Source organism: Schistocerca cancellata, chromosome 11 (genome assembly GCF_023864275.1).
Source record: "Schistocerca cancellata isolate TAMUIC-IGC-003103 chromosome 11, iqSchCanc2.1, whole genome shotgun sequence".
Taxonomy (NCBI): domain Eukaryota; kingdom Metazoa; phylum Arthropoda; class Insecta; order Orthoptera; family Acrididae; genus Schistocerca; species Schistocerca cancellata.
In genome coordinates, this window is record NC_064636.1 from 166904698 (window position 1) to 166926480 (window position 21783).

The window sequence follows — 21783 nt, forward strand, 5'->3', positions numbered from 1 at the left end:
ACAACAGAGGAATGAGGCAGAACAAGAAATTGTTATATTTGAGTGTAATGGTAATGACTTCGTGTCGGTCAGTAGCCTAAAGTGTTTCAGTTATCGAACTGGGGAAAGAGAATTTACTGTAGAATCAGAATCATGTGCCGTTTCTGGCGAGCTTTCACATTATTAATAGGTGAGCGCTAGGTTAAATGTGTGTGGAAAAATCCGTTGTCACACTGGAAGTCGATACCATGAACTTTCGGTTTCTAGGTTCGTAGTTCACCGCTAGACCACCAGGCCTGACTGATATTTTGGAAATATTGGTGAACATGTTGTCAGGGGACTCACACTAACTTCTGCATGACACATGTTCATTTACGTTGTCAGTATGGCAGGAAGCAATGTTGGCACTATCATGTTTACCTCTTTTCGTTTTTTGAGAATTCATTTTGGAAGTGTGTGGTCGGACTTGTTTTGCTTTGGATGGCTCTTTCTTTAGATGACTATTTCCCTGTAGGTGCTCTAGTGAGAAACGATTGACTTTGAACGGTTACGTTGGCGGAATTACTGGTTGTGCTGATACGTAGGATTCCATGATGTCAAAAAATTTAAGTGATGATGGAGAAGGGTAAATGAACTAATTTTAAACAAGTCTGGGAACGACTCAGTCGAAGTCACCAGCGAAAATCTAATCAGGTTTCACCTTAGCCTCGCGCAGCGCTCAGACCAACGACCTCAGCTTCCAGACTCCGATCATGACTTACAGACTTCTAGCTGAACACTCAGATAATATGCCCTGGTAATGGACCAGTAATGGCACACTTAAATTGATGTCAGACAGGCTGAAAATCCTGAGTACAGCAATAATGAATTCCATTCACTTACAGGAGTTTCAGAAGCTGCTACATTCACAATAGTTGTTGAAAATTTGGTACCCCAGCGTCAATACAGGCATGGCGACGTTGCACAAATGTCTGTTGTAGCCGTTTCAGTAACCCTAATATCGCTGGAACAGTCCCAGAGGCAGCGAAAATTCTTGCCAGGAGATCCTCTTCACATTTGTGAGGCGTCTCGTACACAAGGCTTTTCATATGGCCCGACAACAAGAAATCAACTGGGGTGAGATCAGGTGAACGTGCCCACCACGAAATAGGAGCTCCTTGGCTTGTTCACTTTTCAGGAAATGTCTGATCCAAAGGGACGTGGGGCCTCATCTTGTTGGAACCATATCAGCTGACGAATAGTGTTCGTTGGGATTACTTGATCTTAAACATCAAAAGGTAGTTAGTGGAGTGTAGGCGGAAGTGTAGACGCAGATGATCGTGGTATAATAGAGGATTTTGCAGTTCTAGCAACGCATCTTTTGTTCTAAGTATTTGTTGTTATTTATTTGTTACTAATTTGCAAGCTATACACTGTATATCTGCCACTACAACATCACCCCACTCTTGGGACTGATGGCTACAAGTACAGTTACAAAAGCAACATTACAACGTATGGGCATGATGATAGCGACAGTTGTTTGTTAGTCCACAGAGGGAGAAGATGTCTACTTGTAGCAGATGCAGGTGCCAAGGAAGCACTTGCCCCCAGAGTAGCCGTTGAGCTGGGCCACGCAGTAGGCGTTGCATGCCAGCCTGTTCATCTCGTCGATGCTGTTGTCACAGGTCCCGCGTTTTATCCTCACTGCACCAGCACTGGCTGCAAGCAGAAGAGAAAACAACAATCAGTTGTATACAAAAGCCTTAGCGCAGTGTCCAGTCTGCTCTTGTATGGCAACACACTACAATAATAATGGATCAGGGGAGTTTCAAAACAGAAACATCTAATCTTAAGGTCACTTCCAGTGTCAGAATACTACTGAGGCAATTGGGCTTGATATCTTCGAGGTCAGAGGGACTTTCCAACTCCACTCCCTACCCATGTGTAATCCCCACATCTTGGGACTTGTTTGTGGTATAAGATATAGTCTGGTACCCCAACTATGCCTCTCACTCAATTGCAATGGGTTCAGGGACAGATACTGATCTAAGACGAGGTCTCTCTCACCTCACTGATTTAGGCCAGTGGGAAGGATTAATAAGGTGGGAAACCTTTCCCCCTTTTCTCTCTTGGTCAGTAGGAATCAAGTTTTCCCCTGTCCGCTCTTTATTTTATTACAAGTGCATACCGGACTCGGGAGTCCACTACTGCACCAACGTATTTTCGCCATCTGTTCCTGTCTTGGGCTATTTCCTTCCATTCACCTTCAATACCTAAGCTCCTCAAACCAGCCTTCACATTGTCCTCCCATCTACGCCTCGGTCTCCCCACCGGACGTTTTCCCTCTAAGTGCCCTACCAGTACTCTGCGTGCTGCCCTGCCCTCATCCATTCGAGCTACCTGACCCACCCATCGCACCCTACGTGATTTAATAATACTGATTATGTCAGGGCTCGAATAGAGTTAGTGAACCTCTTCGTTGTGCAAGTTTCGCCACTCTCCGCTAATGTCATCCCTTTTTGCTCCGAAAATTTTCCTCAAAATTTTGTTTTCAAATACTCGAAACGGCTTTTCATTTTGCACAGTGAGAGACCAAGTCTCACACCCATACAGCATAACTGGTGGAATAATAGTTTTGTATATTCTAATCTTTAAATTCCTAGACAATATCCTTGATGGACCAGTGTGTGTGTGTGTGTGTGTGTGTGTGTGTGTGTGTGTGTGTGCATTAGCATGAGCCTCATCATTCTAGGTCTGAGCACTGATGTGAAATGATCATCATGAAGTACTAGGTAGGGACCAGCTACTACCCCTAACCAGAATAAAAAGAATAAGAAGACAGGAAAGTATGATTAACCCCTTCCTCTAATAATTAATTATTATTTACAATATTGGGTTGATTTTTTACAATTTTACCTTATTTCCAAATACCTGCATTTCCATATATGTAAATATTATGATGATTACCAATTACCACAGTACATCATTTAATAAATTATGCCGTTATCCTATGTTAAACAATTTCTGCAATGTGTTGTTAACAACAAATATTTTAATTGTGAAACAAATACCACAACAAAATTTTTAAAAAATAGTCTTGCTAATACCACATCTACATCATCCCTAATTTACTAGTATATGTTACATCATAGTGTATGTTTTAAAATGGGCGCATTGTCCTGTTGGCAGAAATACTATAATACAGTGATGTCATCGCATTTCTGTAAACACTTTTGATGGATGTCGAAGATGTCATTTAGCTACATTCCCCTAAGTTATCTGAACGTTGTATATACCAGGAGACACTCCAGTTTCCCATTGTTTATTTCTACAGGGGAGAAATGAATCATTGCTTGTGAAGGTTGGACAGACTTTGCAGTAGTAAAATAAGGTTTCAGTTTATACCGGCGTTTCTGTTGAGGTGTCGAAATCATAGTATTGTTCAAACATTTCGCAAAATCGTGCCTCATGTTAACCGCCCTTCCACCAGTCACATCAAGCAACAAATTGGCTTACCTCCTATTTGTGAAAGAATACATTACACTCATCGACAGCTAGATTTTGTTTCCAAGAAATTGTTTTGGCTGCATTTAATGATTGCTTTAAAAATTTCGGCTTGTTCTTGGGACGGTACTTCATGGTCGCAGTCTGGCTACCAGTGTTGTTCTGTAACTGCCTGGCACTGGTGTTGGATTAATGAACCTATTTCAATGTGTGTTGACTTCCATTTACTTTTTATTCGATACCCAGTACTATGACCAGATAGATGAAGTTGTGATGGGAAGCCTGTTGTCACCTATTATTGCTAATTTACGTGTGAAAGACCCAACATATTCTACGCTGGGGTGACAACTAACAAGCTGTTTCTCCACACGAATAGCAACCATCAGGTTGTGGCCAAGAAACAGCTGGACCAGCCAGATACTGAGCGCCCTGCCCAACGCAATGCTCTTCACTTAAATGACTGCTGCACACCCTGTGCCATCTGGATCCTCCCTACCGAAACCAGCTTCTCTGAACTGCACAGATGGGAACTCTCCCTGCAGTACATCCTACATTCCTGTAACCCTCCTGGTCTTAACCTTCATTAGTCATTGACCTACACCAACCTATCCTTGTTCCCACTCCAGCACTATACAGTTCTCTATTCCACCAATGCACCCACATTCTTTTTCTTCTCTCCTTTTCTGCTGCCTCCCCCATGTCTTCTAACCTCCCAGCTGCATCTAGCTGCTCTACCCTCATTCCATCTCGTTCCTGTATGCTCCCCGAAGCAGAACTTAACTGTCCCCCACCCTTACCCTGCTATCCCTTCCCCTCCTCATCCCTGCCTCCTCCTCCTCACCCCCACCACCAAGGTTGCTTCACCCATCATGACCTGCTGCTCACCATCTGCCCTCAGCAGCCAGAGACTGTGGTCACCTGTATGTGAGTTGCGTTTGGATGTTTGTGTGTGTGTGTGTGTGTGTGTGTGTGTGTGTGTGTGTGTGTGTGTGTGTTGTCTTCTTCTAATGAAGAACTTTTGTCCAAAAGCTTACTGAGACCCAATATCTCTGCTATAGGGTGAATAGCAATCTATCGTTTTCGTAATATTATCATCATTCCATCCTGGATTTTCCATTGTTACTATTAGGGTAGAGCAGCATATTCATGTATCACTCCCATTTGCTGCAGTAAGCGTGAAGTAATGTTTTTAATAGCGATCTAGTTCGGTCTCTGTGATATATCTCCACATTTTGTGAAGGTGAATAACAAGATGGAACCTTAGGTACAATATAACTATAATCTTTAAGAATATATAGGTAGGTGTTTCATAATGTTTTCGACAGAAATTCTTACAAAGTATCCTCCTCCCTATTGAACAATTATAAAATTGTTATGTAATAATTACAGAAATAGAACTGCTGATGACAATAAGATAACTGTATTTCAAAATCAAGAAGTTGAAATTTGCTGTGCACCTTGAAGACAATAGTTTTTAATGATCAGCACTTTGGGGGAGATAGAATTGTAGCTCTCTAAGGCGATGGTTAAAGAAACCTTTAATTTTAATCATATAGTGCTTAGTACAATATCTATATGATATCAGATATCGAGTACAGTAAAGTACATCCCCGCCCGCTCAAATAGAAACAGCTCGAAGTCCCCCCTTTTACTTACCTGTGTGATCTACATATGCTTTTTTAGGAACTAAAAGGACATTTTTGAAATTCACTAACTTTCAAGAGAACCATACTGCCTACATATGGGGACTCTAGCGATACATAAAATTCGTAACACCCATATACCACCTTACAGTGTGTGGTGGAGAGTGTATTGGCACCTATCCTGCTCCATTTGTATTGAAAGAATAACTGTCAGTAAACATCCTTAACTCCTCATTGCCATCATTTCGTGAGATGTTTCTGTGAGTAGGTAATATACCGTCGCTACAAACTCTCCTGGATTTGTTCTCAAGAGTAAACCTCTTCATTATACAGATCACCTCTAATGCAGACGCCGCTGCTAGGGGAAGAGGGTTAGAAGAATTGATGTGACACTTATATTACATCCTTAAACAGGAAAGTAATACGTACAGCAAATGCAATGTTTTGGGCGATTGTGATCCCACAAAGGAATTATTGAGTAGCTGGCGTAGTATTGCAATGGCAGCTCAGAGAAACAAATCTCACACGATATAAACGTGACACAAAACAGTTTCAGCTAGTTCACCACTCCTCCATACACCTTATCATACTTGGAATGCATGTAGCATAGCCTTATAGACATGATGCCTACCACCAGCAAGTGCTTTTTGTTGCTGGCGATTGCCGACAGCAATAGTAAAAACAGCCTTTGGGAATGTGGAGCTGTTGCCAGCCATACTCGCTAGTTCAGTCGGCAACTTAGCAATGATCCATCCCTGGTAACTAGGTTGAGAAATCACAAATAGTGCTGTAGCCTCTTTAATCGATTTCCACATAGTTTACCATTCTACCAAAACTAATGCTCGTTAAATACAATTATTTCGTCGATTTATAAAAAAACTCAGTGATGAACCTAAAGAGTGATTGTTGCGAAACCTATATATTAACTCTAATTTTTCCCATTAGAAGACATATGTGTGAGGAAGTAATATGTTGCACTGTACAGACGTTTCGCTTCTGGCTATGGTCCATACTTGGGATGTTTAGCATAGTTAAATTGGAAACTAACAAACCCTTATTCTAACAGCACCGATACTATCCACATTAATGGGAACCACTCCCTCACCATCTACGTGTAGGATAGTTCTATGTGTGAAACATCGTGATGCATAATAATCCTCTAGTGTTTCTATTTTATAATTTGAATGAAGCGTTACTAACTTTGCACACAATTTTATAGGATCATCCTTCATGAGAAACCATAGGCACGCAGGGAATTGCTTCCAATAGATCACGGAACGGCAGTAGTATCACAAATGCAACTTACACTGGAAATTTTTAGTAATGAATAGCTTAACCCTGCCTGACGCATTTGTTCATTTAGGTATTATTTATCTCAATACAGAATTTTAATGTGTGATGTATGACTTTAGCAAGGTCCTGGATTGAGAAACAATATGTCTTGCCAGCTTTAATGTAAGATTTATGGCGCTTGTCTTGGAGCCTCTATTAACAGACATGGTCTACTACCTCCTGCCATTCACAAATGTTCCATTAAAAAAACTACTACACATACACCCCATCATGATTCTGAAATGTGATTTGCTTACCAGTCCTCCAGCAGAACAATGGAATCAGATCGATAACAAAAAAGACTACAACAAAGAGGTAGTTTATAATACGCCAGTCAGTCCTATTTTTTAGCAGAGTAATGCTGTGTATGTTGGGGGGGGGGGGAGGGGGAGGGGCACTATGTCCTGCAATTACCAAAAATGTCCGATTAAAATCTATAGACTTCTATGGTGTAAGCACATACAAAATACGACACATGTGTTTAGTACGTATCATGTTTCTGTTAGCTATCTCCTTTGGATCATAGATATACTTAAGTAAAACGGTAGGCATACACAGCACAGTTTATAATGCATTCTTGATCCTGATTGTATGGAATGTATTGTTTCACATAAGGCAGCCGTCAACCCAATGGTATCTACATTAATTCTCCTTGTTCTGTAGACAGAACTTTCTACCGACTCGTTCAGTCTCTGCAATACATCACCTCGGTGAGAATCGTGTGCTGTTCTGCTTCTCACTGCACTGCATCAGAGCGTCCTTTGCTGCTCGAATGCAGATTTTCTCGTTTATACTTTGTGATACCAAACAAAAAGCACTAGATCCCCACCTGCCAAACACAACTTACTCATATGCAGTAATTGATTTTCCAAAATGTACCAAAATATCCCAAACAAGTTACCCACAAAGCCTTTATGAATCGAGGTGTAATGCAGCCAGAGCCAAAAATGTTTTTCTCCAGCTTTTTTATAATGTGGCTTCTATGGATAATGTATTTGTCGTCTATATGAAGCTGTTGCAATATTCCATTAGAACACACATTTTAATATCGAGCAGTTTCACTTTGCAGCAAGAGTGTATTTATTTATTTATAATAATAATAATAATAAATAATAATAAAAGCGAAGCATTGAACAATGGGGCACCTACAGGCACTATGTGTCTGTTACAGATAGCATTACTGCCTCAGATACGAACGTCTCTGACATGGCACCTGCAGCACACTAAGTGCTATTGCATGGCTGTTTCAAAGTAACTGCAAATTAGTATGTATAACGCAATATAAACCACTCATAAAAACGACTTATCGTCTAGATTCCTCATGTCAGTGGTATCATGTAAAAGGTCAAAGTTCTTAGTAATTAATGGAAAATCATCGGGTAAAAGAGAAGTGACATGTGGTGTTTCCCAATGAAGTGTTACAAGCTCTCTTATGTATCTAATTTATAGAAATGATTCAGGAGACAATCTGAGCGTCCAACTTTGATTGTTCACAGATGAAGCTGTCATTTCCCATCTACCAAAGTCATCAGAATATCCAAATCGGTTGCACAATGATCTAGATAAGACATCTATATTGTTTGAAAAATGGCGGTTGACCTTAAATAAAGAGAAGTGTGAAGTCATCCACGTGAGTACGATAAGAAATTCGTTAAATTTCAGTTTCATTGAAAATCACACAAGACTAAAAGCTATTAATTCAACTACGTACCTAGGAAAAAGACAACTTAGAGGCAGCTCGTTTTGTGTTATCGAGGAACAGGGGAGGGAGTCTCATGAATATGTATGTGAGTCGGAGTGGCAATCATTAAAACAAAGGCCGTTTTCTTTGCGACAACGTCTTTTGACGAAATTTCAATCACCAACTCTATCCTATAATACGATAGTATTTTGTTGACATCTACCTACACAGGAAAACGATCATTGTAAGAAAATAAGAGAAATCAGAGCTAACACAGAAATATCTAATTGTTCGTTTTTCCTAAATGCTGTTTGAAAGTGAAACACTAGAGAACTAGAGTGAAAGTCGTTTGATGAACCCTCTGCCAGGTACTACAATGTGAATTGCAGTGTAGCCTTGTAGATGAATGTATGTGTATTAGATCGCAACAGACCCGCCATTTACTTACATTTGTCCACAGGCAGGTAGTGATCTGGGAGGAAACTGAGTACAAGGCGGTTATCAGCAACAACTTTCATTATTCACTTATTAACCACATCTTCCACATTTTTCCATTTCTCTATATTTCACATTTTTCCCACATTTTCCCTGCAAGCTAGGAATTCCATAGTGTTTATTTCTTTTTATTTACACAAGTTCCATAGGACCAAATTGAGGAGCAAATACCCAACGTCATGGAACATGTCAGTACGTGACATTACAACATAAAAGTAATAACAGATAAAAAAATATTTATGAAGCCGAAAAAAGTCAGTCCACAAGTTTAAGTAAATGCAATCAACACTATGACAAGAATCAGCTTAATTTTTCAAGGAACTCTTCGACAGAATAGGAGTGACCCATGAGGAAACTCTTCAGTTTTGATTTGAAAGTGCGTGGATTAGTGCTGAGATTTTTGAATTCGAGCTGTAGCTCATTGAAAACGGATGCAGCAGTACACTGCACACCTTTCTGCACAAGAGTTAAGGAAGTCCGACTCAAATGTAGGTTTGATTTCTGCCAAGTATCAACTGAGTGAAAGCTGCTTATTCTTGGGAAAATGCTAATATTGTTAACAAGAAATGACAGTAAGGCATATACAGGGTGTCCCACTCAAAGCTCTCTGATTTCAAAGACCTAGGGAAAAAAACACAATAGATACGACAATGAAAAATGCACCACATTGTAGAGGGTCTCAAAAAAAAAATGGTTCATATGGTTCTGACCACTATGGGACTCAACTGCTGTGGTCATCAGTCCCCTAGAACTTAGAACTACTTAAACCTAGCTAACCTAAGGACATCACACACACCCATGCCCGAGGCAGGATTCGAACCTGCGACTGTAGCAGCAGCGCGGCTCCGGACTGGAGCGCCTAGAATCGCACGGCCACCGCGGCCGGCCACAGGGTCTCAAAGAATTTACTTATTTATCATCAGGACACCTCTACATGTGAACTATTTGTATCATGAAGAGTATATTCAATTTCTTGCCTAGTTCTTTGTAACATTTCCGCTGTTATTGTTGCAATCGAATTACTGATACGATGTAGATGTAGGAATATCGTCCACTCTGGCCGCATACACGCGGTCCTTCAAGAATCTCCACATGAAGAAATCAAGCAGCGTAATGTCGGGTGAATGTGGTTGCCAGGCAATGGGTCCTCCTCGTCTGATCCAACGACTGGGAAATTCCCTATCCAGGAACTTGAGAACAGCCATTGACCAATGCGGAGGAGCTCCATCTTGTTGAAAAATGATGTTGGGTTGCAAGTATATCTGAGAGTACACAAACTGCTCCAGCATGTCCAGATACACTGACCCATTCACTGTTTGTTCCGAAAAGAAGAACGGTCCAACAATCCTGTCGTCCATTAGCCCACATCATACACTTACACGAAGATGTTCAATGACAATGTGTGGATTTTGCGAAAACCAAATCTGAACATTATGCCTATTAACACTTACTGATAGATGAAATGTTCCTCATCTGATCCTTCCAGGAAGCTGGCATCCATATCAATACACTGCAGCATACCCGCAGCAAATTGTTGTCAGCGTGGTTTGTCGTTCGGTGTCAGATGTTACAGAATTGTCACTTTGTAAGCACACATTTGAAGACACTGGTGGAGTACATGATACAGTGTTGATCGAGGTACATCAAGTTGCCTAGATTCTTGAGGAATTGACTTACGTGGGCTTCTGAGAATTGTTTGTCTGATGTCCTCCACTGTATCTTCTGGAACTCCGTGACATCAACCTCCAGAACATTTCAGAACACTTCCCGTTGCCAGAAACTTCCTATAAAATTCCTTAATTGTTTTCACATCAGATGGATTTGGTGCACAAGACGATAATTTCTTTGCACAGTAATCGGCGATTTTGTTTCCGCAAACCACACTACTGTGCGCGCACTGCTGTGGAGTCGCCATTTTCACTTCATGCGTGCGACGATACTTGGAATATGTGGGAATATAAATTCTTTGAGGAACTCTACAATGTGGTGCATTTTCATTGCCGTATCTACTATTGTTTTTCTCTCTTGGGTCCTTGAAATCAGGGAGGTTTGAGTGGGACACCCTGTATATACTGAGAGGCCAATGTCAAAACAGACTCGTGAACAGGTTGACGAGAGGTTCGTGAACTTACACCACTTATTGCCCGAACCATATTTGATGATCGAATAACAAAAAGTGATGCTAATAACTCTAATGCAGTCGCTTAGGTCACTAGCCACCTGTGCACAAAAGTGCACACCACCAATATGTTTCTAACTATTTTTATTTTTTTTATTTATCAGAACCTTTCGTATATTGTACGATGGCTTCACACACAAACAGTACCCTTTTTACAATATGGTTATCTAGGAAATAATTTTAATGTGACAAATAGTATTAAAATGATCTGAGTGTCTGAAGTGGTAATGTGACTAAATAATACTGACTATGAGCTAATAAAGTTAATGCTGGCAATACTTCTACTACTGCATCTGCTGACACTGATAATGCATGCATGTCCATGCACTTCACTTTGTAGCAAAAACTATTCACTGCAGACCAATGGCGTTTATGCATGGGTAGCCTTAAGTCACGCATAGTGCACTATGGTGTTTTGGTCACGATTGGTGCGAGTGGGTGGTTGTGGGCGGCAAAAATTGTATTGCTTACCTAATTAAGACTCGATATTCCTAGTTGCTATACTTGGGACACATCACAAAAGACATTTAATCGATGCGAAAGAGGCCTTTCAGTTGACAGATTTGAGGTTGTATTTAAAGATAATGCGATTGGTCCAGTATACACGGTTCGTCCAAAAAACGCAGTGTTTTTACTTACGTTTACAACTTCACAAAGTGCATGGGCCAATATCAGTTGAAGATATACGTACAACAGATGTTTACATTTGTGAAACATATGGAGAGGCGGTTTATCAGGAAATAATAACCACTGGGATGAAGCGATGAGTGAAGCTGGACAAACAGCAAATGTAGGCCAAATTCGAGAACTGTTTCTAATGATGTTGACAATGTCTAGTCCTTCAGATCCTAATAGACTACAGACGAAACATCAGGACAATCCAAGTGATGGCATTCTAGCCAGATCGAGGACAGATAGCCCAGGTACGGACATCTCTTTCTAAGGAGATACGTATAATGAGGCTTTAATAACGGCAGAGGATTTATACTTAGTGGTAGGTAACCAACGTTTACTCCAACTTGGAGCACAACAACCTGTGAGAAATGAATTATTCGAAGTTAGCTCTGAACTGACAAACGGATTCAGTTATAACTTAAAAGATTTGGATCACTACATTAAAGAAAATGAACCAAAATTGACACAGTCACAGCGGGTTGTTTAACACAGGGTTATGATTTGTATTGAAAGAAATCAATGTGAAATTATTTTTTTGGGTGCACCAAGCAGCACTGGTAAAACTTTTCATATTCATTTGGTCCTATCTACACTAAAAGTTAAAGAAGAAGTCGTATTAGCATTGACATCATCCGGAACTGCGGTAAAATTAATCTAAGGTGGTAAAACGGCACACTCCGCCCTGAAATTTACACTAAATGAAGCTGAACGAGAGTTTCCAGTGAATGACACAACGAGATCTTCAGTGCGTGGTACACTTTTCACGTGATGCAAAATGAGTATACGGGACAAATGTTCAATGGCACATAGAAATGTCTTGAAGCACTCAATACGAAATTACAAGAGCTTCCAAAAAACAACAGATTAAAGAGAGGAGTTTCACTGCTACTATCAGGTGTCTTTCGACAAACATTACTGGTAATTCCAATATCAACACCGCCGATTGGTAAAAATGGAACCCTCATAGGATTACTTTGTTGTCCGTCTATCTGTCTGTCTGTCGGCTGATAAACGTGAAGTTGAGCACCCCACAAACCAAACCAACCTGTCTGTCTGTCTGCCTGCCTCTCCGACCCTTAAGAGCCATTCTTACTAGGAATGGCTAAGAGTAAAAGTGTTCAAATTTATCTCACATCTTGAGTACCTTGACTGTGGAAAAAATTTAAGCCACTAAGTTAATGAAGTCAAAAGCTATGGTCTTTTATGTGATAGATTTCAGTACTCGCAAAGTTACTCATCAAAACCTATGAGGTATTTCCCACTCCCCTGGAATTATGAATTTTGACGAGAAACAGCGTTTCATAGTACAAGTACAGGAAAAAAAATCAAGAAATGGTTACTTTGTAATTTAGCATACAAAGAATACTTTTATGGCAATTATTGTCACTCTATCTTTCTTTACGTCTGTTGAGACCTGTTTTCCTCAGGGAAGGGTAGAGGTAAGAAGTTGAAATTTATATTCCGTACTAAAGTGGCCATATGAAGTGGAAACAGCATTTGAGAATTGTGGTATGGGAGACTAATGGTCGACTCTGGTTTATTGGGAGTCAATCGAAGTGTGGATCGTCTGTAAAGTAGACTGCATGTAGGACGCTGGTGCGATCTATACTTGAGTACTGCTCAAGTGTTTGGGATCTGCACCAGGTCAGATAAAACGAAGGGATGGAAGCAGTTCAGAGGTGAGCTGCCAGGCTGGTTGTTGGTGGGTTCAAACATCCTAGTATCATGAAGATGCTTCAGGAACTCGAATGGAAATCCCTGGAGGGAAGGCGACGTTGTTTTCGAGGAACGCTACTGAGAACATTCAGAGAACCAGCATTTGAAGTTGACAGCAGATCGATTGTTCTACCACCAACGCATGTTTCATGCAAGGGCCACGCAAGTAAGATAAGAGAAATTAAGGCTACTATGAAGTCATATAGACAGTCGGCCTCCGTCCGCTCCATTTGCGAGTGTAACAGGAAACGAAGTGATTTGCTTTGTTACATGGTACACTCCGCCACAGAACTTACGGTGGCCTGTCAAGTATGTACATAGATTTAGATGTAGATGGCCTGCGACACTTGGCGGTGTAAAGAATTAAAGCTTCTTCGTCAATACAGTGAGAAGCTACGGTCTTTTATGTGACAGTTTCTGATAGTCACAAAACCTATGGGACACTTCCCATTGACAGAATTATGATTTTGACAAGAAGCAAGGTTTCACAGTACAAGTAAAGGAAAAACTTCAAAAATTGTTAATTTGCAATTATATCACACGAATAATACTTTTATTGTGTGCGTACCTTCCTGTCCCTTGTTAAGACCCGTTTCCTTTGGGAAGGGTAGACGTATTAATTTGAAATTTATGTCCCATGACAAGGTCTACAGTTCCTTGGCATTGTAAAAATGTAAGCTTCTACGTCAATGCAGTCGTAAGATACAGCAATTTGTGTCACGTATTTTGATATCCTGCAAGTACCGATATCGATAACAGGCAAAAATCGTCGCAATTCTCGATTCTCGGGATGGATGAACTATCTTCATATATATAGTTAACTTTGAACAGAATCCTCGATGCGAGAGTCCTATTCGTACATACGCGGAAATTATTTTTTTTTTTTTTTTTTTTTTTAAGGAAGTGGTCTGCTTCCGAAACTTTAACTAGTGCAATGACGCCGGATGCAGACATCTTCCAGATTGTAGAAACACTATTTTGAATATACAATAAAAGCAAATTCCAGTATGGAAGCCTGTAGTCGGTCGGCAACGAGATTCACGGTGGTCACCCTTCTCCAGATTTTGGCCACTGGTGGTTCACACAGAATTTGATGTACCTCTTCAAAGAGCACTTCTCAATCCATTTGCCTCTTGGTACAATCTGTTTTAGTGTAATGACTCAGTGAATTCATGAAGGTATTCTGAGATAAAATTGAAACATTTGTGTTAATATTTAACCGTGGTTCAGCAGAACAGTTGAAGGATTATGTTTTTCTTACATGCGATAAATCTTCGACCAGCTTTATGAGACGAGAACATTAATGTCTACATATGTTGTTGTTGTGGTCTTCAGTCCTGAGACTGGTTTGATGCAGCTCTCCATGCTACTCTATCCTGTGCAAGCTTCTTCATCTCCCAGTACCTACTGCAACCTACATACTTCTGAATCTGTTTAGTGTATTCATCTCTCGGTCTCCCCCTACGATTTTTACCCTCCACGCTGCCCTCCAATACTAAATTGGTGATCGCTTGATGCCTCAGAATATGCCGTACCAACTGATCCCTTCTTCTAGTCAAGTTGTGCCACAAATTTCTCTTCTCTCCAATTCCATTCAATACTTCCTCATTAGTTATATGACCTACCCATCTAATCTTCAGCATTCTTCTGTAGCACCACATTTCGAAAGCTTCTATTCTCTTCTTGTCCAAACTATTTATCGTCCATGTTTCACTTCCATACACGGCTACACTCCATACAAATACTTTCAGAAACGACTTCCTGACACTTAAATCTATACTCGACGTTAACAAATTTCTCTTCTTCAGAAATGCTTTCCTTGCCATTGCCAGTCTACATTTTATATCTTCCCTACTTCGACCATCATGAGTTATTTTGCTCCCCAAATAGCAAAACTCCTTCACTACTTTAAGTGTCTCATTTCCTAATCTAATTCCCTCAGAATCACCCGACTTAATTCGACATTCTTCTGAGTTTTAACACTTCCGCTGGCAGCCAAATTCCTAGTACATGAACATTATTGAGTATGTATGGTACGCCTTGCAACGTCTCGTACCCTTTCGGATTTATGGGCGGCCCTGCAGGATTCATGGTGTCAGTTCCTTCCAGCACTACTTCAGACATTAGTCAAGTATTTGCCACGCCATGTTGCGGCACTTGTGCGTGCTCGCGGGGGCCCTCCACAACAGTAGGTAATCGTACCAATTTCTTTGGCTCTTCAGTGTATGCTGTTGTGTACAAAGAGCAGACCTAACCAGCGGCTAACTGCAGTTACAGTGTTGAGGTACCGCTAATGGAGCCATAACGTAAACTCTTACCACTAGACGGCAGCACTTGTGATGACTTGTAACACAGAAAAAAAAGTCCAGCCACCACTAGTGTGCACAGACGTGAATTGTAAAAAACGGCATGACAATAAAAGACATTCCATCAACAATAACGTCTTACAGAACCACATTATCTGATTTATTCATAACTGTAGTAGAGGCCACCGCATCTGATGCAAAGTTAATTAAAATATTTATTTTTAAATAGGTCACAGGTAATTGAAATTATTTCATTTTACCTAGCACAGCTATGCAAGAAAGTTAACAGTAATATATTATACAGTACCATGCTACAGATTTCATAGAACGAATATTCTGTTACATGCCATCTTCACATTTACAGTAAGACAGATCACAAATAAAATTACAATTAGTCATTAAAATTCCATAAGACATACTCAAAGTTAAACGAAAGAGGCCAGAAGTGTCCTCATTGTTTTTCGTATACAGAGGTAAATCACTGAAAAACTCAGTCACCTACAACTCATTGAGATCTTCCTCTTTATTACAAGTATTGCGTCTACCTGACTTATATATATATATATATATATATATATATATATATATATATATATATATATATATATAATTTCAGTTTCTTCTAAAAAGGCTGGTACTCTCCTTACCAAAACGTGAAATAGTCAGATCATCTTCAATGGTTTTAATCTGATGTGAGCTCTCTATTAAATGAAATCCTAACGCACTTTTTGGGCCGGTGGGTGGTGTGCAACTTGTGATATAATCAGATTTGTAGCTGTTGGCTTATGATATATATCAATTTCAACAGTATGTTCAGTTCTGGTGATTTGTAAGTGTAATAAATTACCTGAATGAACCCTCTACTTCGATTTCATGAGTAAACTCCACATTTCTATGTCAATAACTAAAAACATTCGTTAGATCCTGAACATCATATTCATCACAAGATAGAATCATGAAAATGTCATCGACATATCTGCATTACACTATGATCTATTCACACACTTCAGCGTAAGTATCAAACAATTTGCTCTCTAGAAAGTTTATAAAATTTTTTTGAAAGGGTTCCTGGGAGACTTGAGCCCATTGCAAGGCCATCTTGTTGGTGATAAATTTTCTTATTAAAAATAAAATAATTAAAAGATAAGGATATTTTAAGTAACTCCAATAGCTCAGCTGCATACATGGGATCTATTGTTCTAAACAGCATGAAATGTTTCATCTGTTCGCACAGTTCTACAAACATTCTTACTATTGAAGGATAAAAGATGCGCATTTTGAGGTAAGTCTTCGTTTTGTAAAATAGCTACCACTTCCAATCTATTTTTGACACTAAACAGTTTTTGAAAGATAAAAAATTCTTTAATTGCTGCAGTCTGGACCCCAAGAGTTCAGCTTGCGATTTCGAAAGTTTTAGATTCTGAGCCAAATCGTTCTATTTCCTTTGATTAAAGACCTGAAGCGAAGTGTCATCATATTGAGGGCTGTACTCTTCTGTATGTTCAATACTTTCTAATTCACTCGACATGGTGTCTAGTTCCGTGGCTTTCAAGTTAGACAGGAACAGGTAACCCATCATCTTGCCAAATGCACTGAAGATACATTTGGATACTTTAGTTTATGTCTAGTTTTGCTTGAATGTCCCGAAATAGTTGTAAGACAGAAATAAGTCTGAATAATGGTCATTATGCTTACACCACGCCATCAGAACAGCGAATGGCATGGCTCGGTGTTTTCATTTCGAACCACTCGCTATAGGTTGTAGTACAGGCAATGTAGGCAATATGGTGATTGATTTTCTTTGGGCTTTTGGAGTGAATTTCCCACACACATAATAAAAGTTGTTGGGGTAGTTTAGACAGCTACGAGATTTACTAGTTGCCATTTTTTTAATGCAAGTTTTAAACACAAAAAGTTTGCACTGCCTTCACAGGAAACACACAATTAGTCTGTTTCACACCACTGGATTACCATACCAACAATTTCCTGACGATTTGTAAATGTTCTTGCTCTCCTCCGCAAACCAAAAACAAACAATTAAACATCACAACAAAAGAACAGCAAAAACCGAAATACTGAATACGAAAAATCAAAAACATTAAAAACGCAAAACTGGTATGTGCAAGAACATTTTGAAAGGTATATTCGGATTCTACACGCCAAAATACATTCTAGTTGATGTATCACATCCCAGATGCAAAATGGCTGTTGACTAGTGTGATGATAACACGATAGATTCATTTACTCCAGTGTAAGATTTTCCGTTTGAGAAAATTAAGAGTGTGGTAAGGAAGTTTTATGCGAGATTTGAAAAACTGCTAAATTTCTGCAAAATCTCTTCAGTTAACGATAAGGTCTTAATTTTTTAGAGTGAGGATGTCTAATAACATTTCTCCATGTCTTCAGAGTGTTGTGGATCTCTTACATTTAATATGACTTGTAACACGTTTTTAAAGAGAACTAAAAATTATATGATAATTTCTCCTAGTCACATACGGGTTCATAAACCCATACAGATAGTTGTGGAAGTTTTTTCTTGTGAATTTTTGATAGGTATGACAATAATTGTAAAAATAAAAAGAAAACTCGTGGGTAGATGTAACAGATAATTAATGAGTGAATAGTTCACCTAAGTGACTAACAATTTTATTGCATTGTGTATGGAATCAACTGTTGTGTGACTTTTCCCGATGACAACTACCATCTATCGTCTTTACCATCACTGCATGTGTTCCACATCTTCGTTTTAAATTTTACAAGTATTGTCACAGCTATTAAAAATCACGACCACAGATTTTGAGAATAGGAATCTATATGGGATTAGGAAAATTATTCTATACATTTTAGTCCATTTTAAAAACCTGTTATATTAACAAATATTTTATTTAAATAATTATTTTCTGTTTTTTAGTGTTGAGCTTGTGAAATTTTTTAGCCAGTTTCAAGCATTTTGATGACATTACAGCAGACACACTTGTTGAGGTTTATTTCACTTTCTCTTCATCTGAGTCAACCAATATATTGCACCCTATACAAGGTGTAACAATTAATTAGCAAACACTTATCTTCATTTCTTGGTGTTCTTTGATGCTGTAGTAGTTGCAAAAGAATATTGAATTACCTGCTCCAACAAAATTTGCAACAACTTGCTGAATTCTTGACAGTGGCTTATAGTGTTTATATTACAGTCTCAAACTGCATTATCATTATACAAATATTGTTACAAAGACAGTAGCTTTCTAGCAAGCTAAGTTTGAGTCAATTCTACCAATATGGGTGCATGAGATCTTCAAATGGCATTTGTGGGAAAAAAATTAATTAATTATTTTGTGAAAAAAACGTACATGAAAGTGGCATATTCCACATCATTATGAAATTGTGTATTCATGATCGATGAAACAAGTATTAATGTATGTATGTATGCATGTACATTCTCAAATAACTCTTCCAAGACAGAATAAAAGTTAAAGCAGTGTGCAGATAGCAAAATAATCAGTTTGGGTTTTCATTGATACAAGTTATTTTCAGTTTCATTGCAAGTTTGTATATTCATTTTGACATTATACTTGCTGTCTCTGCATGTAAATTCTCAAATAACTCTTCCAAGACAGAATAAAAGTTAAAGCAGTGTGCAGATACCAAAATAATTAGTTTGGTTTTTCATTGATATAAGTTATTTTCAGTTTCATTGCAAGTTTGTATATTTATTTTGACATTATCTGCAAAGTAGTCCATAACTCAGAAAACATCAAAATATTAACTAATATTTTCTTCATTTTTTCAGAAGAAGGAAACATTGTGCAGGAACTTGATTTTGTGCTTGTGTCTCTCTCATGTCAGCTTGGTAATGTGTATATTCACACATTAATAAAATTAGCAATCAGTAATTTCCTTTCTTCAGTTTCTCAGTTCTGTACAACTGTGGCCACCTAAGGTAAGGAATATTGTGCAGGCATATGCTTTTGCACAAGTATTCCTCATATTGATATGTAACAAAATGTTCATTTAATGACAAATTAAGATTTTCAGTACACAAATTATACAATTAACAGTTATTAATACAGTCAGACAAGTCACTTCACACCATAGCTTATATGCAAATTCTACTGTGCTAACTCATTTTCTGATCCAACAAAGATACATTACTGTAGGGCAACAACTATCCTTTACCATAGTTCATCGAAAGAAACCCTTACTGTGCAAATAGTATTCACTGTGTCTGTCATACAATTTTTTTATGTAATATACTGAAAAATGTACACATCATGGTTCAATAGTAGCTTGAATTTCAACACCGCTGTAATCTCTTATAAATTATTCACATACATTCTGCATTTAATCACCTTTCAAAATGCAATAAAAATTAAACTTGTATATAAAAATGCATCTCTCGAAAAAAATCTACATCTGTATCATCTGCAAATCACATTTAAGTGCCTGGAAGAGGGTTCACCAAACCACCTTCACAATTCTCTATTATTCCAATCTTGTATAGCACAGAGGAAATGAACACTTATATCTTTCCGTACAAGCTCTGATTTCTCTTATTTTATGGTGGTGATCGTCCCTCCCTATGTAGGGCGGTGTCAACAAAATATTTTCGCATTCGGAGGAGAAAGTTGGTGATTGGAATTTCGTGAGACGATTCTGTCGCAACGAAAAACGACTTTCTTTTAATGATTTTCAGTCCAAATCTAGTATGATTTCTGTGACATTCTCTCCTTTATTTCACGATAATACAAAACTTGCTGCCTTTCTTTGAACTTTTTCGATGTACTCTGTCAATCCTATCTGGTAAGGATCTCACACTGCACAGCAGTATTCTAAAAGACGACGGACAAGTGAAGTGTAGGTAGTCTCCTTAGTAGGTCTGTTACGTTTTCTAAGTGTCCTGCCAATAAAACACAGTCTTTGGGTAGCCTTCCCCACAACATTTTCGATGTGTTCCTTCCAATTTAAGTTGTTCATAATTGTAATACCTGAGTATTTAGTTGAATTTATGGCTTTTAGATTAGACTGATTTATCGTATAACCGAAGTTTAACGAGTTCCTTTTAACACTCATGTGGATGACCTCACACTTTTCATTATTTAGGGTCAACTGCCACTTTTCGCACCATTCCGATATTTCTTCTAAATCTAAATCAAATATAAGGTTACAAAAGTGACACTGAGGCCTTTTGCCTTTACCTCAGCAAAATGTGAAATACAAGTGTTGCAAAATACCATAACAGACAACAAAACTCTCCCATCGTCCTGATCCTTGACCATTGACCCTACAACACATGAGCAGTGAACAACTCATAAATACAAGAACGTAAGAATACATGTATCTGACAAGAGCATTGGCTAAATGGCTTCACAAACTCCTTTAACTCAATCAGTCAGACTGTCTTTTCTGTATATTATTCAATATCTCTTTGCATAAATTTTGTGTGTACCATAAAACATATATAATTCATATACTGTCAATAAGATTTTGCCAGTAACATAATAGGCTATATACATTCAGCTTAATTAAAATCACTTTTCAGTAGTGTGTACAGAATAAAAAATTTAGAACTCTTCCCTCTGAACATGTTTGAGATATTTTATCGATAATCTCCAACAACATCTTCCTTATAGTTTACCAGTCACTTAGCAGCTTGATGTCAAGAACAGTAGTAAAACTAATATTCACCATACTCATATTTATCACTTACTTTATTTCCTCTTTGTCAGTAGAATATAAATCATGTGAAATAGCATGTAGCCACAATATGTGTCTATAAAGCTAGCAAGTGAAATATGTGTCCATTAGTCTCCTTTTACTCATTACAACTGAACCACAAAATTATCCACAGGATGTACATAAAGTATAAAACATAAATTCACAACAATATTCTCATTACAATATAGTGACTTGTATCAAAGTAATTCTCAGACATTACTTATTTAAATAAAGTAGCTCCCTCTTCTCTTAACCCTGAATTAATATCGATATTTTTGAATATCACAACTACTATTGTGGAGTCATTGGTGGCCCTAAAAATTATTAATATCTCCATTTACTGTGGTTCAATTTTTACGGTAATTGTTTTATACACATTCATTTCAACTTGCTTACAACTGTTTTAATCCAAATATGAGGTATAAGACAACCAGAAACTTTACAAAACATGTTTATTTTAATGTTTACATTTTTTTCAATTCTCATTGCAGAGGTAATTTAAAAGTAACAACTTTTTCATTTTAGTAGTAACTCTTCTTCTTTGCTTCATCTGCCTAGCTGATTAAGGTCCAAATTAATCTCTGA

At 38.4% G+C, this 21783-nt stretch overlaps 1 protein-coding gene across 1 annotated transcript in view; it reads right to left on the minus strand.

Moving 5' to 3' along the window:
• Window positions 1-1337: 1337 nt before the first annotated feature.
• The window catches only part of LOC126108606 (uncharacterized), a 48813-nt gene continuing 28367 nt past the window's right edge, over window positions 1338-21783 (minus strand). Inside the window, exon 2 of the mRNA XM_049913910.1 lies at window positions 1338-1677. Within this exon, the coding sequence (XP_049769867.1) occupies window positions 1526-1677 (152 nt within the window). The 3' untranslated portion in view covers window positions 1338-1525. The remainder of the gene's footprint in view (window positions 1678-21783) is intronic.